At 34.1% G+C, this 25,059-nt stretch overlaps 2 protein-coding genes across 2 annotated transcripts; one reads left to right on the top strand and one right to left on the bottom strand.

The window, feature by feature from the left end:
• Positions 1-766: 766 nt before the first annotated feature.
• Positions 767-1,257, bottom strand: LOC123269227 (histone H3). The gene has a single exon (XM_044734828.1). It carries the CDS (start codon positions 1,199-1,201, stop codon positions 791-793), a length of 411 nt encoding a protein of 136 aa, XP_044590763.1. The 5' UTR covers positions 1,202-1,257; the 3' UTR covers positions 767-790.
• A 190-nt stretch (positions 1,258-1,447) lies between these two features.
• Positions 1,448-1,878, top strand: LOC123269247 (histone H4). Its single transcript, XM_044734850.1, has one exon. The coding sequence runs from the start codon at positions 1,483-1,485 to the stop codon at positions 1,792-1,794; it is 312 nt and encodes a 103-aa protein (XP_044590785.1). The 5' UTR covers positions 1,448-1,482; the 3' UTR covers positions 1,795-1,878.
• Positions 1,879-25,059: the final 23,181 nt, after the last annotated feature.

Here is a 25,059-nt window from a genome sequence, read left to right on the forward strand (position 1 = left end):
GAGTGTACGAGTTAAATATTTCTCTCTCTGTAACTATATTTCTATCCTTTTCTTTTTTTTTTCAGCTGTTGATGCGACGTAGCCAAATCTTTATTCGAATAAATAGCTGATAATAAACGAGTTGAAAACATAAAATTCAACTTTAAATATTTCAAAAATTACATCGGTAGTGTATTATTATCAAATTTTTTTTTATAATTTACAATAATCCAAGTTTCTTATGTAAAGTTTTTTATTCGTTAAAGTTAGGAGGTTAATATTGAAAAAAATAATTAAAGTCTCTTTAATTAAAATTTCTTTTTAATGTGTTATAGTAATGACAAATTCATTGTATTCTAAAACATCTGTATATTCCTTCTGAAAATTCATGTCATCTTCTTTTGTTTGTTTATCAGAAAAGTTCTGTAGTTCGAACAATTAAAATATAATTAACATTAAACTATATAATTCATGGAGAAAAATAACTTACGAGATACTGAGATATCTTTAACTATTGAAATAACATTAGTCATGCTATAATGGGATTTTCGAAAAAATCATTAGTTTGAAGAGGAGATGATTCATACAATATGAATTAAAAAGATTCTTTTTCAACAAAAGATGAGAATGGATAACAGAAGATTGTCATCGATATTCTATTTTCTTATTTTTCATTGATCTTAAATTTTCTAGGTAATTATACAATTCTCAACATAAACAATTAGTAAAATTGAATGATTTTCTCAGTTTGAAAAATTTGGTGGCCCTGAAAAGGGCCGTTTTTTATAAATGTTGTATTAAAAATGATAACCTAGGCACGTTCTCCTCGGATACGACGAGCCAACTGGATGTCTTTGGGCATGATGGTGACACGCTTGGCGTGAATGGCACAGAGGTTGGTGTCTTCAAAAAGACCGACGAGGTAGGCCTCGCTGGCTTCCTGAAGGGCCATTACAGCGGAGCTCTGGAATCGCAGATCAGTTTTAAAGTCCTGGGCAATTTCACGAACAAGACGTTGGAAGGGTAATTTACGGATCAACAACTCCGTACTCTTCTGGTAACGACGGATCTCACGAAGAGCAACGGTTCCTGGACGATAACGGTGAGGCTTTTTGACACCTCCAGTAGCTGGTGCACTCTTACGAGCAGCCTTGGTGGCAAGTTGCTTACGTGGAGCTTTACCTCCAGTAGACTTACGAGCGGTTTGCTTAGTTCGGGCCATGACGACTTAGCGACAGTAATCTGACTTCAGCGATCTAAAGTTAGACGGGAAATATGATGTTCGCTCGAAGAGCTCGCCTTTTTGTTAACTTGCGCCAGGTGTTCCAGGTGTTTTTTTCGGTAGGGGGAAAAAGTATCTGGGTTGTGCTGATTGGCTGCACTCGAACTCGATGGTGGGGGAAACGTTGTAGATGTGCTTAAATTAGCCTCGACTTAACGTTTTTCAACTATACTGAGTTTACTTCTTGAGTCGATCAGAAGCTTAATTCAACTGATATTAACATGACTGGCCGTGGTAAGGGAGGAAAAGGATTGGGAAAAGGAGGAGCCAAGCGTCATCGCAAAGTTCTTCGTGATAACATCCAAGGTATCACTAAGCCAGCTATTCGTCGCCTGGCCCGTCGTGGTGGAGTCAAACGTATCTCTGGATTGATCTACGAAGAGACTCGTGGTGTGCTCAAGGTTTTCCTTGAGAACGTCATCCGTGACGCTGTCACCTACACCGAGCATGCTAAGCGTAAAACTGTCACAGCCATGGATGTAGTCTACGCATTGAAACGTCAGGGCCGTACTCTCTACGGTTTCGGAGGTTAAATATTGCATTCTACCATCAAATTTATAACAAAACGGCCCTTTTCAGGGCCACCAAATTTTTCATACTAAGAAAATCATATAAGTTCTAATTTTCGCTACAATGGTTCTTACTTCCGCTGTCAATTGGATTGTACATAGAAAAATGCGAAAATGTTTAAGTTAATTGAAGTACTTTACTTATAAACGCAATATTTGGGTAAGTTTTTGAGATTTGGTTCGTAATTTCTTCTAGTTGACTTCATTCAACAGTTGGATGTTAAATTCCGGCCCGAAAAACAGTGTTGCCCTACACCAAACAACAAGTTGATCATCATTAGTGTTTTGAAGTCAATTTGATGCCAAGCTTACGTATTAATATACAACCAAATCAAAAATGTATACAATTTGATGATATTCTCCGGCCGGAATTGGAATCCAAGTTGACATCAAGTTTTTAGTCAACCCTTCTACTACAATTTTACTGAAAGAATTTGCACGTTAAGTCTTGACTGCAAATTGCAGGGTAACTTACTATCAACTTTGCTGAAACTCCTGCTTTTTCAACCCTTTACGTTAATTTCGTTGCCCATTCTGGACGCAGATCGACGGCAAGTTTTAGTTAGCATACCTATCAGGATGAGTTTCTCAGGGACAAAGTTGCCAGCAGTAAATTTGACATCAACTTTACGACAAGCGTTGCTGGATAAAATTTTGTATGCATAAGTTTAAATGAAATTAGCGACCGCAATTTGAAGTTAACTCGTCTACAACGGGTAACAACAAATCTGGATAACAACAAAAATACCCCAATAACTTAGTAGCAAACTGACATTTATCTGTCAACGCAGTTTGGTGACAATCTGCGGAACAGATTCCCTGATAGCCAAGTTGGCCGCAACTTTCTGTCTATCTACTGCCGCAACTTGTCACCAACTTGGCGGCAACTCTTGGAAAGTAACTCGGTTGGTGTCAACTTGTTCACCAAGTTGTCGGCAAAAGTTGCTTCTGAAACTTTTTCACAGCAAGTTGACGACAAGTTTCTCGAGAAATTTGACGACATATTGCGGCAGTAGATTGGTCTCTTTTTTCTCAGAAGCTTGTAGCCAACTTGGCGCCAACAGTTACAAATTCGGAAGTTGACCGCAAGTTGTCACTAAGTTGGTGGTAACTATCTGACACCAACTTGGTTGGTCTGAAACTGTGGCTATCAAGGTTGGTGGCACAATGGCTGCAAAAGTTGGCACGCAATATTTGCACTTCATTTGCTTGTAAACTGCATGCAGATTGGCAAAAACTATAGTATTTTCTGTTATGTCAATGAAAAATGGGTTATTCAGGCTGTTAGAATGCCAAACATTAATGGCTATTTGGATGCAGACTGACAGCAAATTCTGGATTTCTAACTTTTGCAGTCAGTTTGCCACCAATCTGCGCCGCATATTGATACCGAACTGCGTTAGCAGATTGGCGTCAATCTAACAGCAACATTTGAAAAGTCTGGATCTGCAGTCAACTTGACTCCCGAATGACAACAATCAGTAGATAGCAACTTCTGCACTGCAACTTTGGTTATTGGGGTAGCTGTCGATTAAATTTTGCTGTCAATAAGTTGCATTCAAGTTAAAGAGCAACTTACCAACAACTAAACTGCAACCCTACGCTTTCTAACTTATTCTTTGACTGCAATAGATAAAAATATAATCCCTGATAGCCAAGTTGGCCTCAACTTTCTGTCAATCTACTGCCGCAACTTGTCACCAACTTGGCGGCAACTCTTGGAAAGTAACTCGGTTGGTGTCAACTTGTTCACCAAGTTGTCACCAAGTTGTCGGCAAAAGTTGCTCTGAAACTTTTTCACACCAAGTTGACGATAAGTTTCTCAAGAAATTTGGCGATATATTGCGGCAGTAGATTGGTCTCTTTTTTCTCAGAAACTTGTAGCCAACTTGGCGCCAACAGTTACAAATTCGGAAGTTGACCGCAAGTTGTCGCTAAGTTGGTGGCAACTATCTGACACCAACTTGGTTGGTCTGAAACTGTGGCTATCAGGGATATACCAGAAAAATAATAAAATTCTATCATATCGACAAGAGTGTTTTAAACTGTCGGTAAGTCGAATATTTCTTACTCCATTATTCCATAAGCTGCAGTTTATCTGATGATATAAGTTATATACCGTGAACTACTATTGTATATTTTTGGGTAAGTAGTAAAAAATACCGAATTTGCAAAAATTTTTATAAATAAATTAATTTATTATGAAGAAAAGTGATAACGTACGTGATACACTTTTGATTCTTATTTTGTTATTTTTTACATTTTACTCTGAAAATAAATCGAGACATATTTATTGAATCAAGAATATACATACGCAGTCTATATATCGTGTTAGTTCTTCAATAACAACAATATTTCACTTGTCAATAAATCCCATAGTTTTCAGAAAAGAAAAATCAATTGGCCTATGAAAGAGTTTTTTATCGTTTCTCTTTGAGCAGGTCTCTTCGGTGTCGGTGGCTTGGTACAAATCACATTTTAAATATTAAAGTTACAGGACTGCCGAGGGTGACTTTTGCGCTAGCGGAATGATTGAGGCCATTTGTTTTCCCTCCCGGCCGATTTTAATGAAATTTTCGTCTTTACTTTTATTTTCTTCAGCTTGTTTTCATGTGCTAAAATTTTTTTTTTTCCTATTGATATTTTTTTATCTTTATACTTTCTATCTTTGTTTTCGTCTTATTCTCGAGCATCAGTAGCATTACACAGACACTGAAATCTTTCTGGAGAGTGGAGGCTAAAAGGTACCTGGGGGAATTCCAGAGTATCATTCGCGCGTCCAACCCTCTTGATTCCAGTTTATTGCGCTCGTTCCCGCGAATTAGGAAATAAGATGGCGCTGTTTTAAAATATAAATTTATACATATTTTCTTATTTTTCAATTTTTTTTTCATTTTAAAATATCAATAAATCATAAAATAAAAATTTCATCTTATAAATATGAACGTTACACATATGAAATTTTTTATGTTAAATGTAATGGTCATCTAATTTTTTTCTGATATTGTTGAAAATTCATTTATATTTTGATCGAATTGCTTTTGAATAATTTATAGTTTTTATCATTATAATTAATTAAAAAAAAATTGTAATAATTTTAACTGATTGAAGTTCTTTTGTGAATTAATCATTGACCCTACATTTCATCCTTGAAACTTCTCGCAATTTTGAAAAATTTTTAGTTTTTAGAGCGAAAAGTAAAAATTATAAAAATTTTGAGCTTAGCTTCAAATGAAAAAATGATAAATGATAAAAATCTTAATAGAATTACTATCATCATAATTTTCTCGGGGGCAAAAAATTTCAACTCCCCAGCGGTTAAAAAAAGCGAAGCTTATTCATATTATGATACAAAATAATCCATCAAAATAGTAGGAATCATTTATATAAAAATTGATGAAATCTAGAATGATTGGCCCCTTGAATTTTTCAGACAATGTATACATTACATGTAGGACAATATAAATAGACTATTCAGTATTCCGTAGTATAATGTGATAATAAAAAAAAGGCGTTCTCAGTAATCCAAGGCAGAAGAGTCGGATTATAATATTAAAATACTTTTTGAGAGACTGAATGAGTGAGTGAGTGAATAAAAAAAGTATGGCATATGTCGTATAAATAAGGGGAATATTTCAACTACGGGCATATACTATACCTTTAGCGTAATATAGGGTTAGGGTAGCAGGTTGATCGTTTTGTCATGCGGGATTTCATGTTTTCACACCCTACACGTAGCTTACTGACAGAGATTCATAAATATTTGTCCACCAACCCTTTTCAAGTGCACCCTTGCGATTAATTTACACTTGTTTATCCATCCGATAATATGACTCTGACATTAGCTCTATCTGTTTCATCGAATTATTATCTAGTTGCTTAATCATATTTAAATTAGCGATACTTAAATATTTTAGTGCTGCAGGAGTTAGAGCACTTTTTAAAGAATTCAATGATCCAACTTTACCCGCCTCTAAAACTAGATAAATACATCGGGGAGAAAAGGGGCAAAATAAGGTACCCTCAAAATTAAATGAAAAAATTTTTCCTTCAAAGAAGCTTTTAAAATATCTAAAAATAGATTTAAATAATTTTGAAGTTTTTCTGGCACGTTAAATAAATTCATGATATCTAAAGTACTAATAATTTTTCATCAAAAGAATTATTTTTTAATGACTTGAGATTGACATATTCAGAATTTATTAAAAAATAAGTTTTTCTGCAATTTGAGTATAAAAACTTTCAAAAAATTAATCTATGAAAAAAAAATCATTTAAAAAAATGTTTTAAAACACGTGCCCTCAGTCATTAAGTTAAAAATGAGTTCTTTCAGCTCAATTGTCGATAAGAATTATTTTTTTTCTAAGCTTATTCTAATTTCGCGGAAAAATGTTTTTTTCAATTCTTTAGGAGTACCCCCATGGGTATTTTGTCCACGAACAATGAAAATTATTTTTAAAGACAGCTGAAACTGTACTATTTTTTTGAAAACGGTTAAAAAAAAAAAAGATTTACTATATTGGGTATCCGAAAATTAAGTATTTCATTAAATAATTCGTTTTGCCCTCATCCCTGCTTTACATACATGCATTTTTTAACCAATGTTTTTTTCGAGTCTTTTTTAACTACTTAACAGATGAAATGATGAAATTTTACGTGAATTCTGATATCTGAGGACCGATACAATAGATATACTTAAATAAATATTTATTTCTGGTAAATATATAATATATTTGAGCGATTTAATTGCGTAGAATAAATAGTTTATTTATGGTAAAGATATGGTTTATTTGTGGTAAATAAATCATAGGTGACGAAAATAATGAACGTTTAAAATTTATTTTATCAATTTTCAGAAATTATAATACTTAAGGTAAAAATAACGCAGACAATTGAATATTTATAATTCGACAACGTTTTTAAGATAGACTATCAAAGGAGTAGTAGTTGAACATCAATCAATTCTGACAAGCCGCAGTAGTTGAACACTCCGGGAGCAGTAGTTGAACTAATAAAATATATGGCAATAAGCACACCAAAATTTTTAACTTCTCATTGAAATATCAAAAGAATTATAACATATTATTGATTAATATTAATAATAATACTATGAATATTTAATAAGTCCATTTAAAAATGAGAAATATTTGTATTTAATTTTTTAGTTACATTTTTTATGAATGACAAAGCAAATTTTCAATTATAAATCAAAAAAATTAATTTTAAAAGATTCAATCATTCTTAACTACACTGATTTTTAGCTATAAAACTTATTTATAATTTGCAGTAATTAATAGAAATCACAATGCTGATCAGTGATCACTAGTTTACCTATTAGAGGTTAGAGTGCTGTTAAAATTATACACGGCCCTAGCTTGTTCAAGTTCTGGGTACCACTTCAAAAAATTGGAGGTATAGTTAGACGCTAAAATTTAATATAAAAATAATGATTATTCTTTAATCTTTAATGAGTATTGATTATTCATTAATCATTTAATGAGTATTGAAATAATGATACACCGTTTTTCTTATTGATTGTTCAGTTTACGGTTTAACAGCTTTTTCATGAAAAAATAGCATCTGTCGGTTATTCTCGACATGTCAGCTTTTAAGTGAACAAAAATATAATTGTTTTGATTTTTAATTGAAAAAACTTACAGAAATCAATTACTGAATCATTGAATAATTATAACATGCGTATATTACTCACAGTAAATGTAGGGATTTCATATTACAACAATTCGAAGTCTGTTCAAGTCTGTTCATTTTTATTAGTGTTCCAGTACTGGGTACTTTACCTTAGCTTTAAAATGAAAAAATAAATTATTTTTTATTCTTTTAGTTGAATAATAGAATATTTTTCGTGTCATCTATTGAATAAAAGTGTTTATTATAGGTAAAGAATAATTTAGATTTGTTTTCGTAAAATATAATATTTTAAACAACTTACCATATAAGTTAGGTATGACTTTTTCTAATCCCCAATTAATTACTAGTTATTAATTAATATTATTTATGCAAACACTATTATATATGCAGATAAACTGTTTTTTGAAAAGTCCCGGGAAAAAATGATCAGACCTGACCATGCCTGTTTATGTATGATCAGGCCTGAAATTAGACCTGATCATGCCTGTTCATGTATGATCAGGCCTGAAATTAGACATGATCATGCCTGTCCATGCCTGTCCATGCCTGCTCATGTCTGAAGCGCCAAATACGCTCAGGCCTGTTCATGTCTGATCAGACCTGTTCATGCCTGAAGGGTTAAATACGCTCAGGTCTGATCAGGCCTGTTCATGTTTGATCAGACCTGTTTATGCTTGTTCATGTCTGAAGGGTTAAATACGCTCAGGTCTGATCAGGCCTGTTCATGTCTGAAGGGTTAAATACGCTCAGGTCTGATCAGACCTGTTCATGTCTGATCAGGCCTGTCCATGCCTGTTCATGTCTGAAGCGGGAAATACGCTCAGGCCTGTTCATGCCTGTTCATGTTTGAAGCATTAAATATGCTCAGACCTGTTCATGCCTAGAAAAGTTAATTAAATTTACCCTACGGTAGGTTTTTAATGATAATCAAAATACTTTTACTTATTGAATAATAAAATATACCGTTTATTGATAGTTTACAAATTTATTAATCGAAATTAATGTACATACACATATATACACACAGTACACACTGAACAAATTCAAAAATTTTTTCTTAGCATATTTGGTCCTTAGCATGAATAGGCATGGACAGGTATGATCGGGCCTGAGCGTACTTAACACTTCAGACATGAACAGGCATGACCATGTCTAAATTCAGGCCTGATCATACATGAGCAGACATGAGCAGGTCTAATTTCAGGCCTGATCATAAATGAACAGGCATGGTCAGGTCTGTTCATTTTTTTTGGGGTAGATCTGATCAGACTTGCATAGTCAGAGATGTGATAAAAATTTTTTTTTTGACGAAAAAAATTTTTTTGGTCATCACAAAATATGAAAAATTATATTTCTCATTACGTTTAAATAATTTTGAAATAATAAATTTGTTACATTTCCAATGGAATGTTTTAGTCTGCTCTGTTCCTGCCTAATATTAAAATCATTACTTATTTTATTATTTAAATAAATGTGATGTTATAATGAGATTCGGTTAAATAAATAAATTAGGACTATCAAAATATATTATAAAATCAATTTTTATATTATATTTATGATAAACTTATTCGATACGTTATGTACTTCATAGAATTGTTGTCACATAAGATATCAGCACAGCAGGCGGGAACTTCAAAGCGCATGGATATCACCAAAGTTAAACAGCATTGAGCGTGGTTAGTAGTTGAATGGGTGACTGCTGGTGTTACAGTCGTATAATTATATGTAATCATTTTTTTTTTCAATTTTAATTCATTATAGAGAGTTGCGTATGTCTCTATCAAATACTATATCCATAAAATTAAGCGAAATAATTAATTAAAAGTAACAATGGGCTTTCAGACCTGACCATGTCTGATCAGGTCAATTCATGCTTGATCAGGCATGGTCATTTTTCATGTCTGATCAGGTCTGATCATTTTTTCCCGGGGTTGATGTAGCTTTAAGTTGTCACCAAAACAATCAACACTTGGTAATAATGGCGGTCACTTTTGGCGCGGTTCAAGTGACGTCATGAGAGCAGTAGTTGAGAGTTTAAATACCAAGGATGACGTTGTTTTTTACAAATTTAGCATCTTTACCACAAATAAATGATATATTTCTGACGAATAATAAAATAAACCGAGTCAATTGTCATATTTACTTGTACTAAATCTATATATTAGTTGTTATATGGAAATATTAAAAAAAACGGCTCAAATAAATTGATTTATTTGTGAGAAATATTTATTTTTTCTGTATATACTATATGACAAAAGTCCAATTCAAATTCTTGGATATATAATCAATGTTAAAATGAAAAATGAATGATGTTAGCTGTTGATAATCTCATGAGATGAACAGAAAGGTGAGAAGGATAATGTCCGGTAAATTTATAATTGAGTTAGGTCAAAATCTCATGAAAGCTCAAGCCAACAGCTTATATACCCACAATATCCTCGTGCAAACTAAACCCACGACTATTCACACAGTTTTACTCTCTATCTCTATATACCTTGCGGTGATTTTATTAAATTAAGCTGCATGATCAACCTAAATTACGAGTATTAAATTTTGCTCTGCACAAAAACTATTTTTTTTCCACTATTTTATACTCACTACATCAATTCAGAATATTTATTAATTCATTTAAATAATCAAACAAATACTCTGAGTTTATATAGTTATAAAAATATTTTAATAAAATTCTCTTGCCATATAACCTTTTTAAACCCCTAATAAAAAATAGTTACATGCTAATAGAATATATACTAGTGTATATAAGTCTACACGCGAATATAATAATACTGGAACAATGCCAGAGCTAGAGTTTGAACGTTAATAAGTTTCATCCCCCACGTAGTGAGCACCAATTATGAACTCTCGAGATGTAATTATAAAACGTAATTTCATCACTTTGCTATATATATTTCTCCTTCATCTTTATGTACTACTGTACGTATTATATATTTGATATTTCTTGAATATTTTTATACTTTTCTTTGTTTTCATTTTTTTGCTTTCTTATCATATAAAAATTTATAATTTCCGAGATCTATTAATATTTAATCATGAAAATCTTTAAATTGTCTATCGACATATTTTGTCTTTATGAAAATACATATTCTGTTTTTTTGTATATTGATAAAATTAAAAAATAAACAATTTTGCTTCATAGTTTTTATGATTTAATTTTTTTTTAATTAAAAAATTTTTTTTTTCCATTAAAAAATTGATTAATGTTTTAAAATTTTTTTGAAATTAGTTTTTAAAGATTGTTTCCTTTATTGAGACTCATGGAGTAAAAATTTATTTCAAAAAATAATTCTGCCAGGTGTTAAAATTTTTTTATACGTAATTACCGGATATAAGTATCAGACAGACAGTGGTCTCTCCTGTTGCTCAACTACTTGTGTCTTGTGTCGGCAAAATCGTTAATGCTTTTAAACGCAGTCCGATATGTCGAGTGCTATCATCCATAAGAGACCACTCATCAGGGTAAACGATGAAGACTCAAGTGCATCCATCGGTTGCAACGATTTGTTTCTTTTTATATATGCTCCAGATGCATCTTCTATAATTTATAAATAACTAGCAGTGATCTCGCCTGTAACGGTTTTGTATGTTTTACCGTAAACTTTTTTTTGCTAATTTCAAATTAATGTTGACAAGTTGGTGAAATAAATTACACGTGAAAAAATAGATTCTCGAAAAAGTAGAAAATGTCATATATATATTAGAGTAGTCCAAAAAAAAAAAGTTTTTTGCCTATCATCTTAAAAGCTTTTCTAAGGTATAAAAAAAATTCCCGAGTCAAAATTAAAAAAATGATTTGAGCCTATTGAGCCTCCTTTCTTTTATTGTTGGGTTTGCATGGAAATTTAAAACTGTATTTTCACCCTCATCGGCCAAAAATAGGCTGTTGAGGTCGAAATCACAATTTAAAACTGTACTTTGAGCCTAAAGAGCCTACCTCGAGGGTCTGTAGGTTGTTTCCATCTTTTTATTTTTTAGAACATATAATATTTTTATAATAGCAAAAATTTTATAATTAAAAAACTGGACTTAAAAAATTTTTCTGCCCTCCAGGCGGAAAGTGGCAACTTTCGGCCCGCTGCGCTAAACGAAATTGCCGCTTTCCGCCTCTGTCGGACAGAAAAATAGTATACAAACCTATGGCAGGAAAATAATAAATATCTCAGACCACATATATGTCGACCTCGGCTTCGCCTCGGGCAACATATATGTGTTCTGAGACATTTCTCATTTTCTTGCCACAGGTGTGTAATATACTATTTAACTTTTATCGTTGCAAAAAATTTTTTAAGTGTAGTTGAAATAAAAATTATGACTATTGTAATTAATGTTGCAACAATTGATCAATAATCCATAAAATATACGGACAGTAATAAGCAATAACATCTCAACTTAAACTTTTTCTAATGTTTATCGTTAGCATATTCGGGTTTATATATGGGGCATTTCATGCCAAATCGACCACTCTTGACCTCGACGATTTTCGATTTCCTGAAATTTTTGTATCTTTCTCTACCCTACTGAAAACAATTTTAAAAATTTTTTCAAATTTTTTTACCCAACCAAAAAAAAGTTACGAGTTATTTAAAGAAAAATATGTTTTTTTTTTTGTTAAATAACCATAACTTTTTTGAAAATTGACTTATTGGGATTTTTTCTTTTTTTAATTTTTGTTTTAAAATGTACTTTTTAGAAAAAAAAAATCAAAATAATAATTTGGATTCATATTCTACGTTTTTTTTTAACTTTTGGAAAAAACGAAAATTTGGGAATGATGCTCATTTTTGATTTCCGATTTATTTTTTTTATAAAAAACCAGTATTTTTTGCGAATTTCCTAAAATTTTCAGAGTGGCATTTTTTTTCTTTCTATTTTGTCTATTTTTTCTTTCAATATTGTCTTTTTTAGAAATGAAAAAAAAAAATTTTTTTTCAATGTTTGTTTTTCGTTATACCACTGAAAATTTTTCAGCAGACTTAGAAAACTTCAAAATCCGAGAAAAAAAAATTTTAAATGACTCATCGATAAGATGGATTATTTTTTTTTTTTTCAAAACTATAGTCTGATAGTGAGAAAATACTCAAATTCTCCTGAATTTAGGATATGTAAATTATTTAAACGTGTAAAAAAATGAAATCACATTCTATTCAAGTCTACTGTTTATAAATCATTCAACAAAAATATTTTTTGCTGTGTAAATGAAAATAATTTCAAACAAATTTTGTTTGAAATTAATTACCTCAAAATTTTTGAAAGTTCATGCGTTGCTCCAAAATGGATCAAACAACAATTTCATTTTTTTGTTGTTGCATGTAGTTTTGGAAAAAAAATACAAAAAAAAAATTGAATGCTTCTTTTAATTTTTGATCTGACTTCATTGAAAAATAATAATCAAATCTTTTCGATGATTGTTATTTTTAATTTTTGTTTTTTATTTTTTTTTCTCGGATTTTGAAGTTTTCTAAATCTGCTGAAAAATTTTTAGTGCTGTAACGAAAAACAAACATTTAAAAAAAATTTTTTTTTTCATTTCTAAAAAAAAATAGTAAGAAAAAAAATGCCACTCTTAAAATTTCAGGAAATTCGCAGAAAATGCTGAAATATTTTATAAAAAAAAAAATCGAAAATCAAAAATGGCATTTATCCCGAAATTTTCGTTTTTTTTCCGAAAGTTTCAAAAAAAACGTTGAATATGGATCCAAATTATTATTTTTATTTTTTTTCTAAAAAGTACATTTAAAAACAAAAATTTTCAAAAAAAAACATCCCAATAAGTCAATTTTCAAAAAAGTTATGGTTATTTAACAAAAAAAAAAACATATTTTTCTTTAAATAACTTGTAACTTTTTTTTGGTTGGGTAAGAAAATTTGAAAAAATTTTGAAAATTATTTTCAATAGGGTAGAGAAAGATACAAAAATTTCAGAAAAATCGTCACCATATAAATTTAGTTTATGAGAATGATGAGATGTAAATCAACTCATCGGTCGTACGGTGTAGGAGTTAGTTATCGGTCTGGCAAGCGCGCGGCTCGGGTTCGAATCTCGGTTAGAACGGATTTTCATGTTATTTCTATAATTAGCGAATGTTAGGTTTAAATTAAGAGTCACACAGTCTGAACTTGCGATAGCTCTACAATATAAATAAAATATAGATATGACATTGGCAAAATCCTTTTTTTATCATTTTTTTATCAAATGGCATGCGCCGGACATAGCATGCCGCTAACAGCAGCCATTTTTATCTGAATCCATTCACCTTTCCTTTCTTTCCCCTTGCCTACATCGTATTAACCAATAAGGATCTTTTTTACGGTAGAGATGTAGGCTCAGTAGGCTCAATTTATGGTTCTAAAACGGTGATTTCAGCCTAACTTTAGTAAATATACCACTTGTAGGCTGAAATTACGGTTCTGACATACGCGTCATTATAGTCGAAAAAATCTAAAACCATAATTTCAGCCTATAACTCCTCGAGTAGGTTGTGGAGGCTCAAAATATGTTTTTAATTTTGACTCGGGTTTTCCCGAATAACTGTCTATATTTAAACGCCTAATGAAAATTTTTTGAAATGCTTGAAAAAATTTCTTTATTTTTTTTCCGAACTAAGAATATAATTTATATGAAAGATAAGTTTGATTTTGACGTGGCTGCTATAATTATAGTACGGTTACTCTATAAAACTGTTCGTACCTGTGCTCATTAAGGAATCAAAACTTAGATTTTACAATTAGTGAGTTGTTTAGAGTCATGTTCAACATTATAATTTGCGAAAATCAGATTATCAGATAAATCTATTTTATAATATTGAATTTTAATTTCACTTTAGTGCAATATTTCGTTAATTATCACCAATTGCCTCGAACACATCTATAAAACACAAATACATTTAGTCATTTAAGTTATAATTAATTAATTATTATAACTAGTTATAAATATATAAATATATAAAAATAAAAAGTGTAGGGGAGCCTGGGGCACGAAGGCCCCCTTAAGCCGATTTTTCCTTTTTGTGGTTTTTAACCATCGAATTCATTTATTTTCCATCTACTTCGAACGAATCAGTTGAAATTTTACAAATAATCGAAAAAAAAAATTTTTTTTTCTGGGGCATGACGGCCCCTTCCTCAAAAAATAATTAAAAAAAAATTTTTTTTTACTAAAGCTATTACCATAAAAATCTAGAGACTCTCCTCCCAGAAAATGTCGTCTAGAGAAAACCACGATTCTTACGAGTCTTGAGTATCGCCAAGAATTCATAGAAAAAAAAATCAACATGAAGAAAAAAAAAAGGCCTCAATTAAACAAAAAAAAAAAAAAAAAAATAAAATCAAAACTAAAAAATTTGAAAAAAAAAACATTTTAAATATAAAAATGATGATTGCCATTGTCTGTATTGCAATGGAATTTCCTCAGAGTTCTCAGAGTCATGGATTCAATGTAAAAATTGTAATAAATGGTCTTATGATTCTTGCGTTATCAACGATATCTCACGAACACATCAACCGATTCTGACGCTTTTCGTGGCGATCGATGCGGGTTTTCAAGGTTAAGAGCTGATTAGTTTTTGAAGTCGATCGGATCAGCCAATTCGGAGATATTTAAAAAAAATGAAGAAAAAAACAACTTTTTTTTTCACTTAATTTTGGTTGTTTTTATATCAATATAAATAATGATTAAAAAAAAAAATTTTTTTCTTAAAAAAATGTTTATGATTGTTTTTTTCATTTATCCACTATTGAACTTATTTATTAAGAAATCATTTTTTTTTAAATCATAATTCACAATCCTCAATATAATTATAAAAGAATTTTTTATTTGAATTTTTATTGCTTATTTTATAATCAATTCATTATAAACAAATTTCGATTTTCATTCTATTTTTTTTCCGTAACTTTGAAAAATTACTAATCCAACCATGTGCATCAGAGTTGTAAAAAAATTTTTTCTTAATTTTTTATTTAATTTAAAAATACTTTACCCCATTGCAATAAAATTCTATTCTAGTCTAAAATCAAATCAGAACTTTGAGAGTCATAATCGTTACTTGGTTTTTTTTTCTTGTAAAATTTTTTTAATTTTAATAAAATTTTACAAGAATATATAAAATTTCATGAAAAATTTTTGGTACGTATAAAAATAGAAGTCATCAAATGGTATTTTGTTAGATTTACATTTTTAACTTCCCGCTAAGAAAATTGAAAATTTTCAAAAATCGGGAAGTTATTGTTTTCACCCCGTTTTTCGAAAATCGAGTTTTCATCAGATCTCGACGTTTTGAGGTCCTAGGAAGCTTCCCTGACTATTCCCGCGAGGGTGTCACTATGTCTGAATGTGGGGGGGAATCCCTTTTACGGATTCCAGGCATAGCTGTTCGGCCTGGATATGTGGCAACTCGACGCAGCGTCATACTAAAACTCGACGCCAATACCCCTACCCACTAAACCCTAAACCCCTTTGCTTCTTTCCTCTAATCCCTCATGGAAACCGCCGTCAGGCATTACTTCGTGAGGGGAGGATCTAGCTACTGCTATTCCTTCTGGTGGCTAAGGTGTTATTTTTCCTTCCTTCTAGCTTCTGTCATTTGCCCTTTGTCTTTCAATGGAACGCAGCTCTGTAAGCACTTCGGTGGTAAACGTGCTTGTGGCGTTCCAGGCAGCTTCGGATGACAGCATTTCTTCTACTATTTACTCTGGTGTGATTTTCTTGTTCAGGATCTTCTTTAACTCATCACGCTGTGGGTTAAAACGAGGGCACTCAAATAAAACGTGCTCCGCATTTTCAGCAACTCTTGGACAAGACGGACACTCTGGGGAATTATCGTGCTTAAAGCGATGAAGGTACTCCCGGAAACAGCCGTGTCCTGACAACATCTAGGTCAGATAGTAGTTGGCCTCGTCGTGATTCCGGTTAAGCCAAACGTCAATCCTTGGTATAAGTCGATGAGTCCATCTTCCCTTCTCCGCAGCATCCCATAGTTGTTTCCATCTTGCTATACTATGTTGTCGCTCTTCAATTCTCAGTTCTTCAGCGCTCAGTGTAGATGACCTCTTTCGGTGGTATAGGTTCCGTCTTTCCTCAGCTAGGACTCTAAAAGGCAGAGTTCCAGAAATGACACACACTGCCTCCTCGGATGTTGTGCGGAAGGCGCTTGCAACTCTCAGTGCACTTAATCGGTAGACCGGTCCGGCTTTCCTCCATGATTCTTGGGTCTCCAGCGCGTCTGTCCAAACGGATATTCCATATGTGAGCACTGATGTGACTACTGACGACAGCAATAGTCTCCTGCTCTGCTTCGGGCCTCCAACATTCGGCATCAGTCTTGATAGACTAGTTACCACCGCTGATACTTTAGCACTTACATGTTCGACCTGTTGCTTAAAGTTCAGTCGGGCATCCAGCGTCACCCCCAGATATAGGATAAATGGTTGCGATGCGATCTCCTGCTCGCCAACATTCAGCTTGATGTTTTCTACGATCTTTCTGCTGGTGATGAGCACAGCTTCAGTTTTGTGCTTGGCTAATTCCAACTTCATCATCTCCATCCATAGATTAATCCGGTTAAATGTGATATCGAAAGCCAGATTGATCTCTTCCAAGTGTTTCGCGACAATCACTACCGCTACATTATCGGCATATGCAACAAGTTTCACCTCTGATGGTAATGCAACTCTCAGGAGACCATCATACATGATGTTCCACAGCAAAGGACCCAAAACCGAGCCCTGTGGCACGCCTCCGGTTATTTCGTACTCCCTTGGACCGTTTTTCGTGTCATATTTGAGGACTCTGTCTGTAAAGTAGTTTGCTACCATTCTGCCCAGGTATCCTGGCACTTCTTTATCTTCGAGAGCTCGCATGATGCAGTCCCAGTTAGCGGAATTGAAGGTATTTTTGATGTCCAAGGCTACCACTAAACAATACTTCTTTCTGCCACGTTCCCATCTCTTTCCAGCGATTGCCTCCTTAACTGTATCGACCACCAGGTTGATCGCATCCAGCGTTGATTGTCCTTTCCGGAAACCATACTGGCCTTCTGCTAGGAGTGGATCGACGGCTGCTTCTATTCGTTAGTGCATTATACGCTCTAATAACTTACCCGCTGTATCCAGCATGCAGAGTGGTCGGTAGGATGATGGCTCGTCCGGTGGCTTCTTCCCTTTAGGGAGAAGTACAAGTCTTTGCTGTTTCCATCTTCTAGGAAAAATCCCTTCTTTGAGGCACGAATCGTAGGTATCTAAGAATAGATTTGGCGCTGCTTTAATAGCTATTTTTAATGCAATATTCGGGATTCCATCCAATCCCGGCGCCTTATTATTCCCTACTCGGTTGCACGCCTCCATCAGTTCCTCTTCTGTGACAGGTGGAATGTCTTCTCGATTTACTGGCAATGAAGAATAGCCGAACTTACTTTGTCGAGGAAACAGCGTAGAAACTATTCTTGCCAGGAGCTGTGGACACGTAGGTGATTGCATTGGCTGGCGCTTCAGGTGGGTCATGACCACCCTATACGGTCTGCCCCATGGGTCCTTTTCTACCTCATCGACGAGTTCCTTCCAACAGCGTCTTTTGCTATCTTTGATGGCCTTGTTCAGTTCTCGACGGGCCTTTTTGTATTCTGAGACCAGCTCCGCAGAGTTAGGTTGTCGGTGGCCACGCTATGATAATCTTCTCTTTTTGTGACAAGCTGTGCGAAGGGCGTTAATCTGATCATTCCACCAGTGCACCGATGGTTTTTTATTGATGCCACGCTTACGGGGCATGCAGGTGACGCACGCCTCGGCAATTCTCGTCATTAAGTCCTTCGTCTTCTCTACAGCATTTCCTGTGATGATGGTCGAGTCACTGTCTAAGGCTACTACCAAAGCTTCCGAGTCAAAGTCTTTCACTTTCCATCCAGCTGCATTAGTTTGTCTAGTTGCTCTTTGAGGGTTCCGGCCAGCGAATATTTCCCAAAGTATTGCACTGTGGTCGCTGGCGGTGTAGGTGTTTAAGACTTCCCAAGAATAGTTTCCTTTCAATAAGCTGCTGCTGACAAATGTGAGGTCTATTATCGAACTAGCCTCTCCCTTGGTATATGTTGGTGTCTCACCGATGTTGAGAAGGACCACGTCCAGTGAGGCCATTGCTTCACGTAGTGCCTTGCCTCGCGCATTAGTCTGCTTGCTGCCCCAGTCTACCGCCCAGGAATTGAAGTTCCCTGCTATAGCTACTGGGTAGTATTGCTTTGCGTCTTCGGTCAGTCGATCCAGGAAGTCAGTAAAGTCGGCAATGGAAAGGCTAGGTGGTGCATAGCAACTATAAAAACAGATGTCGTTAATAGACGCTGCTACAAAGCCGATGCTATCATTGCTCACTATGCTCTGGAAGGGAAGTTTGCCACAGGACTAGATGACAGCCTTGGTGGTGCTGTCAGTTTCCCAAGGTTGGTTATTCAGGTGTCTGTATCGCTCTGCTATTATTACTAAATCAAGCTCTAACTCACGCACGGTCTGCACGAGCAGGTCATGCACGGCCTCACAGTGATTGAGGTTAAGCTGTAATATCCTCATGTTTGCTTGCTTGTCATTCTCTGGAGTGCCTCTTTGTATACCGGGCACCTGTATGTGCCGGCGTGATGGGCAGCGTTCTCTGCGCTCTTATTTTCCGCGTATAATACACACTTCGCTGGGTTTTTACAGTCCGCAATCTTGTGTCCTTCTTGGCCGCATCTGATGCATAGCTTGGATCGATCTGTCTTGCTTCTGCACTGGGATCCGTGGTGCCCAAAATGCCAGCATTTGTAACATTGGGTAGGTTTCCTCGTGGCTCTAATTCGGCAGTTGACCCAGCCAATTCGGATTTACCGCTTCCTTCTAATATCTTCTGAGCTGCTGCAGCCGGTAGTGTCACGACAGCGGTTTGGGTACCTCTGTAGGCTTTGCGGATCTTGATTGTCTCTGGTGGTATTTCGCAGAGCTCCTTGGTTACCGTATGCAGGGCAGCCTGAATATCCTCCTTTGTTGTGGTGTCATCTAGGTCTCGGATCTCGATGTCTTCTTGTGGCCCTTTGCAGATCACTTTGGCCTCCTCCTTAAGAATGTTTGCGATGGTCTGTTGCAGGCCTTGGCCTTTGTCCATGCTCTTCCGCGAAATCGTAATCAGCAAGTCCTCGCTTCTGGTCTTATTGATCTTGTCCACCGTTGTGCGAACTTATTCATCAGGGACGTCTTTCTTCATGCGACGCAGAATCTCGGCGTACTTTGCTTTCTCGGCCGGGCCGATGATCAGTGCGTCGGGTCTGATCCATTTGAGCGGTTTTTTGCGCTTAGGCTCCGGCCTGGGCTTCTTTGAAGGCTCCTTTGGGAGCTGTTCTTTGGCTAGCCTCCGTTTTTCTTTCCTTGTGTGGACATCTTTCCAATCAGTCGCGTCTTTTTTTTCGGCGTTCTGCTTCATCACGTTTTTTGGAGGACTTGGTTTCAAGTCCTTTCTCTTCGTCAATCGCCCATCTATTCCATCCGGGGAGTTTCGGTCCTTCCTCTTGTTAGACTTGTTGGAAGTATGACCTTCGTCTTTAGCATCAGATTCTCCGACCCACAAGGATACACGGACGGTGGCTGTTACTCTTCAGCTCCGATGCCTGATTTGGTCCACGACGGCTATTTTATTTCACCCCAATCCGCCGATCTTACGACCGGTTAGGACCCCCCCTATCCGCCACCTGGGGACGCGCCCGGTGGGGGTTTCGCTTCTTCCGACGTGTGTGTGTGTGTGTAAGTATGTAAACCTCCTATAACTTTTGAATGGTAAAAACGATTTCATCGCGGTTGGTGCCATTCGAAAGGGCTTGGCCAAACTTAGATTTTGAATACAATTTGGACTGAATCGGACCGATGGATTTCGAAAAATCTAAAAAAAACTATAAAAAAAATTTTTTTCAAAAGTGGTTTTTTTGGAATAACTTTTAAACGGCTTAATTAATCCTCTCCAGAAACTAATAAGCTCTTAACATGAAAAAACCACGTCGATTGCCGCAAATCTTATCAAAATCGGTTCATTCGTTCGAGAGATATCGTGTAGGAAAGAAAACCCAAAAAAGTGCTTTTTCTGAATTATTCCGAAATTTCTAGTTTGACCAATTGAAACTTAAAAATTCTTTATGAGGCTTAAAAAACTGCGTAGAATGCCACCAACCGCGTACAAATCGGTTCATTCATTTAAAAGTTATTGCGGTTTGAAAATTCAAAAAATAGTGTTCTATGAAACTTTTATCAGACTTTTGAGCTCAAAGAGCTCAAAAGCATAGAAAAGGTATCTTTTTGAGCTTGGAGAGCTCAAAACAACACACAGATTGTATTTTTGAGCTCGAAGAGCTCAAAAATTTCGTACGTGAAATTTTAAGCGCCCAGGTATTAACGGAATTAGCGGGAAGTTGCAGGGATGGCCTTTAGGGTCAACCGTTTTCTTAATTTTTCTTCTGAATGATGTCTTGTTCTCCCGATTATTGATAGGATTTAAAGTAAAAGAAAGTAATGGGAATTGGAAAAGGTATGTGTTTGAAAACTTGATATTTTTTCTTACGTATTCAAAAATGTGGTGGTTCTGAAAAGAACCGTTTGGTTAATTTTGAAGACAATCTATGCAGATAATTTCTAGACTTCTATTTCTCCATCCCACTGAAATCTAAGCCTAGAGAATTTTCCTTCTTCAACTGCCTTTTTAAAAGCTTCCCTGTTGCCACAACTATCAGCACCATAGCTCATCAGTAACTTTGTCATCTGGACGTTCCTGTTATCCACAGATATATTTATCGGCTGAGTTCCGTCCTCAGTCTCCACATCCGGGTCAGCTCCGTTATCTAGAAGAAACGTAGCTCCGTCGTAGTTGTTGTCTTCAACTACCAGATTTAGTGGATCCCAGCCAGCGTTGTCTTCATCCTCATAATTGACTGTTCTATGGAGTCTTTCGCCGACGAAAAAGTCAACGATGTCCTGAGCAGCGGGGAACTTCTCCACGGAAAGTGCCAGATACAAAAACCTCTGCACGTTAACTGTCATCGCCGGAATTTGAGGATTCTTACCCCACACGAGCTCGTTGATTTTAGTGTAGTTACGAGTTGCGATGGCTTCGTAGAAGTAGTCGTCGATGGTCTTTTGGTATTAAGCTCTGATTTCTTGTAACAGTGCCATGATTGATGTGGAGATGTTGAATAGCTTGATGTCAGAGAAAGTAAGTCTTTTCAGTTAGAGCAAAATGCAGAGTGATTTTCTTCGATAAATTGATGGGGTATTTATACACATGGGTAATAGACTGTAACCCAATCAATTTTCACAATACTCCACTTAACTCAAAACCGAAAATTAATTACGCTCTATTAAGACTAAATTCACAAAAGACATGTAAAGAAAGAACTAGAGACTTTGCAATTAGTCCTACCGAAAGTAAGTAATGTATGTAAAGGTTCAAGACGAGGAATTTTGAGCGCAGGTATGAGGCGAAGCGTAGTTTATACCTGCTTTGCCTTCAACTGTACTTACAATTAATATATAGACAACTCTTAATGTCTTACTGCAAACTTGCTTACTCGAGTAATGCTTACTTGAGTAATAGTCGAGAATACTTGAATTCGTTAATAAATAAGTTGATATAGACTTGCAAATAGGTTTACTAGAAGTAAGTCATGTAAGTAAAGTCGAAGTTATAATAATAATGTACAAAAATTACACGCAGAAAAAAATTTTGTTAAAATAACCTAAGATATGTTCTAGTAACTAATACATTTGTTAATATAGGGATAACAAATTATATGTTAAAATAACAAAATTTAGGTTATAGCAAGTTATTGATATGTTATAACAACAAAACAATTTGGTTACAATAGCAAAATCTTTAAGTAGATTTGACAAAATAATTTAGTTGGTATAACAAATTTTTTTGTTGAAACAGCAAAATTATTCTATTAAAATAAGAAATAAATTTAAATTAAATGTTACATTAAATTTTATAAGAATCCATAATTTAAAAATATGCTATAATCAGTGATATCTGATTTGGAAAATATTTTAGCAACAAATTAGTTTTGTTATTGCAATAAAATGATTTCGTTAGGACAACAAATTGATTTGGTGATTTAACAGACTGGTTTGTTAGTACAACTTAAAACATTTTGTTAATGCGACTAATAGATTTGTTACTAGAACTATACTCATTTGTTACCAGAACATATTTTTCAGTTATCCCGTCTTTTGTTATTTCAGCAAAATCATTTTTATGCGTGTAGGATCGTATATCCAACTTTGATTATTTTACGAAAAGTTACGATAAAATGAGTCTTGCACGATAATTATACGATAATTTTTAATATGTTTGATTTTCATTCTTATCCGGGTCAGCTTTCATTTATTACTCGCTTGAAGCATGCAGCGCTCCACGAGTGCCCTATTGCCCTACAGTCTTTTTTGTTATGCTTATGTTTAATGAATGAATATGAATTAATATCTAAAATTGATTATTTTTTTGATTTGATGATATATTTTAATAGCATTCATGCAAAAAAATTTTTTGGAAACTAGTAAGTTCATTTAATATTGATTGATTTGAAAGTGGTATGATATTACATCTACAATAATATCACATTATCTAATGTCAGTACTGGAATGTGAGTAATATTCGACCCGTTCCATTAAATTAAGAAACATTTTTTTTTGTAAATATTTTTCAAGAGTAAATTTATGCCCGAATTTTAAATGAAAATATTTTTGCATAAAATAATTTGAATTATGTAATTTTAGTCAAAAACTTTAATTTAAAATTTTTTTTTGTGCGTACGATAATTTTTCAGAAAATTCGATGATTTTACGGCACTGTGTCGATCAAACAAGCAAAAGTTTCTAGAAATACTGTTCACCCGAAATGGAACTGAGTAGGCATAATAAGAATGTGATTGATTTTGAATTATTTTAGTCGATTAACTTAAGCTCTATTGAACCTCTTTTTCTTCGTACTTATTAAATTAACTCGATTATTTTTTACGCGTTGAAAAATTTAGTGGCTCTGAGAAGGGCCGTTTTTTTTTTTTTTTTTTTTTTTTTTTCATTAAAGTTTGAGGTTAAATTTACGAGCTATTTTTTTTAATTTTTTAAATGAAGGAGGATGATCCTGGTCTTCTCGTTATCACGTGGTGTTCCAAGCCAACTCAAGAACTTCAGCGGCCACGTATTCTATGCCAAAAGGGGAAAAGTAGACTGGAGCATCAGCACCGATACTTTCTACGTAATTCGCTTTACGCAAAATGTGATGAATACTATCTACTGGAAATTGAAGATCAGCACAGCTTAAATAGATCTGTAATATGCAGCTTTAATTTTTTTAACCTTCTTCACAAGTGAACATGGCAATTACGTTATGAGTTAATTTTTTACTTTACCCAACGATCAGAGAGAACACTGTGGTGATTATCACTTGGAACCAAAAATAAATTAAGACACGAGAATTTTCGATGGTGGGATATGTTCTATGCATTGTAATTGGTTTCTTGGTTACCTTACTCTAACCATTGTTCTCATGATTTTCTTTCATCAGTAACAAGCTAATAGAATCATGTTCATCCCTCCTACTTCGTTAAACACAACAGGATTGGCTCGCTGATTACATTGAAAAAATCAGGATAGTCTTCTAAAATTTGGAAAATTCGAATTCCCAACACAACCTTAAGTAAAAACGACTTAACTAACATTTTCAAATTAAATAATAAAATTCTACTAATTGGGGACTTAAACTCCAAACATTCACGGTGGCATTGTAAAAATATGAATAATAGTGGGAAAATTTTGTTTAAATTCTTTCAAAATAATCAGATAAGTATACAATACCCCGACGGCCCGACACGCATTCCTATTAATAATACATTAGCTTCAACAATTGACATAGCATTAATTAAAAATGTAAATATTATTAAACCAGAAATTTTAGATGAGCTTGACTCAGACCATAATCCTATACAAGTAATTATTAATAAATGTGATTACTCACAAGAAATTAAATGAATTCCAGTGTACACTAAAGTAAACTGGAATAAATTTAAATACGAGTTAAATACCAACGTAATAATTAATAATAAATTGCATTCCATAGACGATGTTGATATGGCAGTAGTAGACTTTACCAAACAAGTGCAAAAAACCATTCACGAGACCATACCATTTAAGACATTAAGTGATCAAACAGATAAATTATCTAAAGACATTATTCAAATGATAAAAATACGCAATTATTATCGTAGGAAATATCGTCGATCGCTTGATAAACAAGATAAAAATATATATAATAATTTAGTCCACAGTACACGATTAGCTATAAAAAACTATCGCAATGAAATAGTAAACAACAAATTAAAAGCTCTAAATATAAAAGACCAATCGTTATGGAACGCAGTAAAAATGAGTAAAAGTAAATCCAATAACATAGATAGATAGATAGATAGATAAATGTTTATTTAGTCCTGGAGCCTAGGCTCCCTCAGGACCATCATCAAATAATACAAAATAGTACAAAATAATAAGTACAGTAAATACAAAGTAAATGATAAT

Source organism: Cotesia glomerata, linkage group LG7, assembly GCF_020080835.1.
Source record: "Cotesia glomerata isolate CgM1 linkage group LG7, MPM_Cglom_v2.3, whole genome shotgun sequence".
In the NCBI taxonomy this organism is placed as follows: domain Eukaryota; kingdom Metazoa; phylum Arthropoda; class Insecta; order Hymenoptera; family Braconidae; genus Cotesia; species Cotesia glomerata.